The sequence below is a fragment of the Parus major genome, chromosome 18 (assembly GCF_001522545.3).
Source record: "Parus major isolate Abel chromosome 18, Parus_major1.1, whole genome shotgun sequence".
In the NCBI taxonomy this organism is placed as follows: Eukaryota; Metazoa; Chordata; class Aves; order Passeriformes; family Paridae; genus Parus; species Parus major.
Genome location: NC_031786.1, coordinates 5,920,075 through 5,928,273, shown reverse-complemented (window position 1 = coordinate 5,928,273; position 8,199 = coordinate 5,920,075). Strand labels below are relative to the sequence as shown.

Sequence of the window (8,199 nt, the reverse complement as noted above, 5' to 3'; positions counted from 1 at the left end):
CGGGATACAAAGAGAATCGGATCAAAAGCAGCTGTGACCGGGCTGTACATATGTAGTGAGGAAATTGCTTGATCTAAGACTGCACCTTGTACATGCAAATGTGTTTGTGGACCTTCCCAGCAATTACATTTGTACCACAGCCGAGCTGTTGGGCTGTGCTCTGCCAGGGAGCAAGGGCTGGTGTGTGCCCCACTGCGGGAGGGTTGGCTGGGGGCTCAGGGAGCTCTTGGCTGCTCTGTGTTTTGGCTGCTCTGTGTTTTGGCTGCTCTGTGTTTTGGCTGCTCTGTGCTTTGGCTGCTCTGTGCCTTGGCTGTGGCAGGGAGAAGCCAAAGACAGCCGAGCCTTGCCCCTTCCGTGCACACACCACATCCAGAGTGGGGAATCGCTCAGAAACCTGGGGAAAAAATGGGAGTCCCTGTCCTTAGCACCCGTGTCATAGGCTCTCCCCTGGCCTGGTGCCACATGTGCCATCTGCTGTCACACCAGGGTCCCTCTGGACTCGCAGGAGGGGCTCCTGGCCCTGCACGGGGTGCTGTGAGGTTTGAATCTCCCCTGCCTGGGCTCACAGCTCTGCAGCAGAGCCTGCCTGGCCTTGAAGTTTTGCCAATAGCCGTGTGACTCGTCTCGGGCTGGACAGCACAGGCTGTGAATCCAAGATCAAGTGTGCTCCCAGGCCAGCAGGATTTGGCCAAGAGAAGGCACTCTGGGTCAGACAGGAGCATCTGCCTGTTGTTCTTGCAGGTGTTTTTGGACTAGCTGGAGCTCTTGGGAAGGACATGCTCATATTTATATAAATACGATGGAGCGGCTGCTGGGGGAGGGTGAGAAAGGTGTTTGCAAAGCGGAAAGAAAAAATTCTAAGCATTTAGAAGCAGGGTCCTGGCTCAGCCTGGCTCAGCCAAGACGCGGGGCGCTGGCAGAAAATCCTTTACTCGGGTCCCTCTGGAGGAAGGTCTGACTCGGCAGTGGCCGGGAACGCCCAGCGGGCCGTGCCCCCCGTTCGGGGCCGTGTGTCCCCCGCCTGTCCCCGGGGCGTTGGCGGCTCGTCCCCGTCGTCGGGGCCGGCTCTCGCCGCGGCCGGGACTCGCACCGGCAGAGGGAGCTCCGGCCGCATCCTCCGAGCCGGGGCGAGCGGCTTCTCCCACGGCTGGGGGGCCACGGGTCCCCCTCCCCTCCTCGGGGCCAAGCCCCTCTGCGAGCCGCTGGCCGGGCTCGGGTCCCCGAAGGGCTCGGGACGGGATGGCCACGCTCGAGCAGCCGGGGACTGGGAGGGGGGAACACCGGTCCGTGACCCACATGCACCGAGCCCAGCGGCACGGTCTCCGCTCTCAGGCGGGGGAGGACGGGGCAGGGGGAACCCCCGAGGACCCGCAGCGGGGCGAGCATCTCGTGCAAGGCTCAGGCAGCACTCGGGAGGGCTCCATACCGCCTCCTGCATCCCTCTCGGCACATCGGCCCTGCCGGCCTTGCTCTCCTGGCGCTCTTGCCTCCCGCAAGAGAGCCAGCGCCGGGCGGTCTCCCCCTTGGGCGGTCTCCCTCTTGCCTTCCCTCGGCTTCCCCCGGCGCTGCAGTGTCCCACCGGGGGTTTCCTCCGCCTGACGCGGCCTGGGGCTCTCCCGCTCTTCCCCGCGCCCGGCTCTCGGTGTCCCCGCTGTCCCCCCGCAGGGCAGGGGGTGCCTGGTCCCGGTGCCCGGGCGGGTGCGCCCCGTCCAGCCCCGGCGGGGAGCGCGCTGCCCGTCCAGCTGTGCCCCGTGACGGACACGGGCTGCAGCCAATGGGGAGGCGCTGGGGGGCCGCGGGCGAGCCCCCATTGGCGGCGGGGGGAGGAGGAGCCGGGACTTGAAGTTGGAGTGAGGGATCCAGCTGTGCGGAGCGCTCGGCTCGGCGCGGCCGCCGCGGGAGCATCCTCCGCCGCCGCCCGTCCGCGGGGCGCCGGGCAGCATCCCCCCCCGCCCCGGGCAGATGTTGGGGAGCGGAGGTGACAGGCAGAGCCGCTAAGGGCGGCCCGCCCCGCGGGTGGGGGCCAGCACCGGCAGCGGGGGCCGCCCCGCCGCCGCCTCCCTGCCCGCGACTCGGCCGGCTCGGGCCCCCGAAGGCACGGCGAGGAGGAGCTACGGAGCCCGCAGACGGCAGGGCAGGACCAGGGGGGCGGCCCGGCCCCGGCCCCGGCGCGGGGCGAGGCAGTGGCTCGCCTGGCCATGCCACCCCGGCGCTGAAGCCGCCCCGGAGCTGAAGCCGCCCCGCCGCAGCCTCCAGCCCCCCGGCCCCGCCATGGCCGCGCCGCTCTAGGCGTCCCAGCGGCTCGCTCCGCGTCGCCCCGGTTCCCCCGGGGCCGCCGGCCGGAGGATGGACGAAGATGGACCTCGAGCGGCCGAGGAGGAGCCGGGCAGAGCCAAGACTTTCATCCGCCTTAATGACCTGTCCGGGGCCGGGGGCCACCTGGGGCCGGGGGACAGGGAGGCGGGCAGCGGCGACTCGGAGGCGGAGGCGCTGCCCTACCCAGCACTGGCCCCCGTCGTCTTTTTCTACCTGAGCCAGGAAAGCCGGCCGCGGAGCTGGTGCCTCCGGCTGGTCTGTAACCCGTATCCTTTGCAGGTGTTCGGCCCCGAGGTAAGCCCCACGGGGCCTGCACGCATCCGGAGCGGCGGCAGGGCGGGGGACACCTCCCGTCTAGAGCCCGCCGGGTGATGGGGAAGGAGCCGGGCTTTGGGAGGACCTGTCACCCGCCGTCCCTGGGGTGGCGGGGGGCACCCGGCGAAGCTCGCCCCCTCGCCGGTGCTCGGCCGGGAAGTTTTCCGCTCTGTTGCAGGGGCTCGGCGGTCCGAGCCGTGCTCCCCTTGCCGGGCCGCAGTGCCGCGGCTCCCGCGGGCTTCAGCGCTCCGTTCTACGGGGACTCGGAGCGGGAGCTGATGGGGACCGCCCTCTCCGGGGATCCACCGACTCTGGTCCTGCTCCCCTAACACACTGAGGGACCCTAACCCCGCTCTCTTGCCTTCTTGTTCTTCCTTCCTGACCCCGTTTCTTGCCCATTTTAGGCTCCCTGGTCCCTTGCCTGAGGGTTTGGGAGACGGGTGCAGTCTAGAGGGAGGCGGAGGTTTAGGGGGGTTGGGTTGCTGCCCTGCTCCAGGGTCCCTAAATAATTGCGGGTGCTCGAGGCCCGTTGAAGGTCCCGTTCTCTGCAGTCCCCCGGGGGATGCTCCTGGTTTGGAGGGGTCGGGGCAGGGCGGGGGGCACGGTCCCGGTGTGCATTGGCCAAGGGCAGCGGTTTGCCAGATCCTGGGGTGAGCCACAACCCCCCAAAGGCTTCTGATCTCCTTCCAAGCTCCCTTTCTGCTCTGGCACAGGCCGAGCTGCTTTAGTTAAGTTTAAGCTTTCAAAAGAAGGGGAGAGGAAAAAAAAAGAAAGAAAGAAAGAAATAGAGGAGACCGTAGAAAATTCTTTTCTTTCTACAGTCTTGATGTCTTTAAAGCTTTCCTTTGGAGCTGAGTTGCAACCAGCACATGCCTTGTAGCATTCAGAGTATTTTACCATCCCCAAATTCCAGTTTCATTTATTATTTGCAGAAATATAACCCCGAGATGAAATAAAGTGAAGCGATGTGGCTTCCAGCAGGGGCTGGTCCAGCAGAGGCAGCCGCTTCCCGGGAAGTTCCCGCGTCTGTGCTGTGCTGGCACAAGCGGCAGGCAAGTAGGTCTGGATAGCAGCCCCACGTCTGGAGGGTGAGAGGCTGTGCAGCAGCAGGGAGGACATGTTACATGGTACCAGAATACCCTGTGCTAATCCTTCTCCTCTCCTGGTGTGCGGGAACTGTTAGGGATTACATCTCAGCTGAGGTTGGTGTGCTTGGGAAGAGCGGTGAGGGTCTGCTGGAGTTGTGAATATCGTTTTACTTGAGCTTCAGCAATGATTTCTCTGATAAATAGGGTGCCTTCTCTCCTAAAATGTCCCCCAGAAGGGAAAAATCCAAGATTTCTCTTCCAGAGATTTCTCTTCTTTCAGTCATGAATACTCTCAGAACTCTTTCAGACCATCAGTTCAAAGCTGCCTTTATTTAAACATCTTAGGAAATCTTGCAACTTTGTGAAGCCTTCTGTTTTGGAAAGAAATATTAACAAGAGGCTGCAAGTCAGTGTGTTCTTGTTGCCTACTATGACTAATAATATTTATGATTGCTGGTTTAAATATGTTTCCAAGTCTCTCTGTTAATTTTTTTTTTTTGATTTTTAATCTTTGAAATGATGTTTTGAATCCGATGTTAACACCTGCATGTTTTTGTGTTTTCAGTAAAATCACCCACCCCAGTAGTGGCTTGAAATGTGTTTTCTCCTCTATGGCTGCAAAAACAAGCTGATTAACTTTTGTCCTCGGAAAATTAGTGGTATTGTGGACACCTGCAAATATCATTGCAATCCAGGGATGAACATTAAGTGCAGTCCCACTAGCTGGGATTTTTGTTACCAATTTTTCACTTGTTACTGACAGTGAAAGAATCTTGCTGGGAGTCCCGGGGCCACGAGGGTGATGCTGTGGATCTTTGAGTCATGTGGTTGCATGCAGCTGTTTGTTTTCAGGGTCACTGACCCAAAACTGGGGGAGTTTATTTAAAAACAACACAAAAAAAAAAATAAAAAATCAGTCCAGAAAGGAACACAGTAGCTACCTTGGTACCTGCACTGTGTCCCATCACTTGCTGGGCTGTTCAGCAGGGCATTGTCTTGCTCACCCCTTTGCCTCTCTACCACTCAGTGCTGGAGCTGAGCCTGCTCTTGTTTATATTTATTACTTTTATTTTTTTTTTTCTCTTTAGTGTGGCAGTCCTTCTCAGGCTGTAATCTAGGAATCGTGCCCCAGTGTTAAAACCATGTAATCACGTTGCTGGAAAGTCTTTGTTGCCAGCAGCTGCCCTGCAGAGGAGTGACAGTGCTTTGGCTAATGTGGCTGGTGAATCCTGCCCCAGCTCTGGGGAGTCTGAAGCTTTCACTGCCTTCTGCCACTGTCTCAGGTGGATTTTTGCCTTTCTGCATTGGCTCCTGCAGAAACTGGATGGGACGACTCTGGTTTGAGCTGTGCTTGTGGGGATGCAGAGCTTGGGGCTTTTCCAGGCAGATTTGTGGTGCTCTTATCTGACTGATAAAATTCACTCTTGATGGGGCATCAGGAGGAGGGGCAGGACCCACTCTTGCCCAGGAGGGGTGGTTTGTACCCCCAAAGTGCAGCTGGAACTCCTGGGATTCTGCTCTATATCCCTGTCTAGGCAGTTTGTGTGGCTGGGTTAGGGGAGGGTGATGGCTGAGGTTCTGAGTATCCAGCAAGGATGCAAAGTCCTTTTGAGGAGGTTTGTTTTGGGGTTTTCTGCCATGTTTCTGTCTAGAGCATTCTCTGCCTGGACCAGGGAGCTTTTTCTCTTGCTGTGTGGAGAAGGGATGTGGGGTACTGTGTTGCTCTCCTGCTCCTCCTCCCCTTTAGGGCTAGAAAGAGGCAATGAAGTTTGTCCTGATCCAGCAATTTTCTAGAGCCTGAAACCTTGGGATTTTTAACTCTAAACATGTGCCAGATGTACCAACCTGTATTTCCTGGCCACTCCATTGTGGTCTTTGAGTGAAAACCTCTCTGGGAGCCATGAGGACCTGAGAGGACAGGCCTGGATGACAGCCTGCATATTCTCTGGGGTAGAAAGTTCTTCCCTGGGTGAGAGCTGCCTGGGTCAGGAGGGAAGAAGGAGCAGGGGACAAGTTTAGTTGTCACAGTGCTGGACCCACAGGCTCAGAGATGAGGAGGGCTGTGGCACATGCAGGGTGTCCTGGTGTGCTGGCAAGGCTGTGAGAGGAGGAGCAGGAGTCTCTGAGGGGGAGAAAAGAGGAGGCAAGCTGGTTACTTGACTTTCACTTGTAAAATGAAAGCACCATGAAGGATGGGAAGATGAAAGGGCTGTATCAGGGTCTTTGCCAGGCTGCTTCTCTGATCAGAGACAAGAAACGAGGCTATTTCTTGAGAGTTGTGGAGTGATTGAAGAGCAGGGATGGAGAAAGTGGGGAGGATGCTACCACTTGGCATTAAGAGATCTGAACAGAGAAATAAAAGTGTGACTGAAAGGATCTGTGATATCTATTGTAGTACTGAAACTGCCTCATCCCTCACGCCTGCCTGCCTGCAGAGAGCTGCTGCCTGGAGAGCAGCCTGTGTCAACGGGGCGCCACAAAAACCTGCTGGAAGGTGCAGCCATTCCTGGGGAGACATATCCAAATTGGCTGAAATCCTGGTTTTTTCCTCCTGGTTTGGAGGGTGAAGGGCAGCTCTGCAAATTCCCTCTCTGGGAAGGGGAGGCTTGGGTGATGCTGGGAGAGGTGCTCCCATCCCGCCTGGGGGTTTGGGAATGGCTTTGGCAAAGAAACATATCTTGATCTGGTCACAGAAATCAGCCCTGCCTTCTGTCTGCAGTAAACCAGAGAGGATTCTTCCAGCAGCTGCCTGGCATGGCTCTGCTCACTCCCCAGCAGGGAGAGGTGGGTGACCAAAGCTGGGTCCTGGAGAGTGCTGATTGACCCCAACTCCTGTTGGAAGTTGCAGGTGCCCAGACACCTCCAGGAATGGGTCTGGAACCCCCAGGGCTTCATGGTGAGGTGTAGCTGAGCTCTGCACCAGGCTGGCTGACAGGATGGCTGGAGCTGGAATATGGTTCTTCATGAAAGGCAGCACCGGTCCCTCTGAGGGCACTGTCAGCCCCTGCTGAGCTCACCCTGGGCTCTGTGCTCCTCTGGCTCCTCCAGCTCTTCAGGAGGGGCATGTCTGTGTGTCTGACTGCACCAGAGCTGGGATCCCCCTGCCTGCTGGGGATGGGACCTGAGGCTGCTGGGCTGGGCTGTGGTTTGGGCTCCCCAGCCCCAGCAGTGCCCCCCGGTAGCCCTTCCCATGGGAATGCAAGTGGAACTCCTGTCACCTTGTGGGAGACTGGGGTGTCCTCACCCCCTCCTCAGCCATGGCAGCTCATGGGGAGAGCCAAGCACTGCTTGTGCTGCTCTTTGAAGAGTTCAGTGTGATGCAGGGTTAAAAATATATTTTTTTGTTATTAAAAGGGTGTGTTTTTGGGGCAAGTGCACGTGGTGTCCTTACACTTCTATACATTTGTTCCAGCCTCACTTCTGAGTTTAACAAAGCAAAATGCTTTGATTTGACAGTTCAGACCTGAAATTGATCTTGTTTTCATTAAAAAAAAGCCCGCAAAGGAGCCAGAATCCATTTGCTTCACCTGTGTCTGATCCATCCCAGGGGACCTGAGCTTGTTTCTCTCCCGTGACCCAGTTCACCAGCTGGTGCCTCCCGCCCCTACCTGGACAGATGGAATTTCTCCCGCTGTGGCTAAGCTTCTGCTGTCTCTGTTCCCCTTCCCTGGCTCCTGGGGAGAAAAGAAACCTGACTTATCTGGCTGGTGCCTGGCTGAGGGGTCTCCCACAGCCTCTTGGCCCTCCTGGCTGGGGTGGAGCATCCTGCTGCTCCCAGGGCAGGAGCTGGAGCTTCCCTGCCAGCTCCTGCATCACCATCTCCACCCATCACCTTTTAGCAAGGGCAGCACAGGGGTGCTGTGCTGTGGTTATTCCCCTCCTCCCAGGAGATGAATAACTACAAATCCTCTTCCCTGCTGTTCACAAACCCTTCGGGAGCTCAGTGGGAGCAGCAGGCGGTGTTCACTTTCCAGAGCTGGGCTCAGTGGCCAGCATTCCTCTCATCCCTGCCTCCCTGGAAGAGCCAGGAGCAGCTTGATCCTAATCTAGGTGACCCCTTATCTCAGCAGCAATCTCTGGACACATCCATCGCCCGGCCCTGCCGGCAGCCAGGCGCTTCCTTTGCTCCCTGCCTATGTGTTTTTGAAGGAGATTCTTCTGCGAGTTCCCCCTTCCAGGCTGTTGTGTCACATCTGGAAGTTTGTGTAGGAGTTTATCCAAGTGCTGGAGTACAGCGCAGCTTTTTCTCATTTAAAAATCATAGGCTGGCATTTTGAAGCGGGCTGGGGTGGGGTGGAGGGGGAGGGAAGGGGAGAGAGGGAAGCTGTCTGCCAAAAAGGAGACTGGAGCAGAGGAATTGTAATGACTTCCAGAAGTTTTCTTTCTTTTCTCTTCTTTTATTTTCTTTCTTTCTTCCTCTCTCTCTCTTTTCCTTCCTTCCTTCCCTTCCCTTCCCTTCCCTTCCCTTCCCTTCCCTTCC

The 8,199-nt window shown here is 57.8% G+C and overlaps 1 protein-coding gene across 16 annotated transcripts in view; it reads left to right on the top strand.

Annotated features, from left to right (window-relative positions):
* Positions 1–1,905: 1,905 nt before the first annotated feature.
* The window catches only part of CACNA1G (calcium voltage-gated channel subunit alpha1 G), a 145,250-nt gene continuing 138,956 nt past the window's right edge, over positions 1,906–8,199 (top strand). For all 16 annotated transcript variants that reach the window (XM_033518666.1, XM_033518662.1, XM_033518663.1 and 13 more), the window contains exon 1: positions 1,906–2,582. In XM_033518666.1, the coding sequence (XP_033374557.1) occupies positions 2,347–2,582 (236 nt within the window). In that variant the 5' untranslated portion in view covers positions 1,906–2,346. The remainder of the gene's footprint in view (positions 2,583–8,199) is intronic.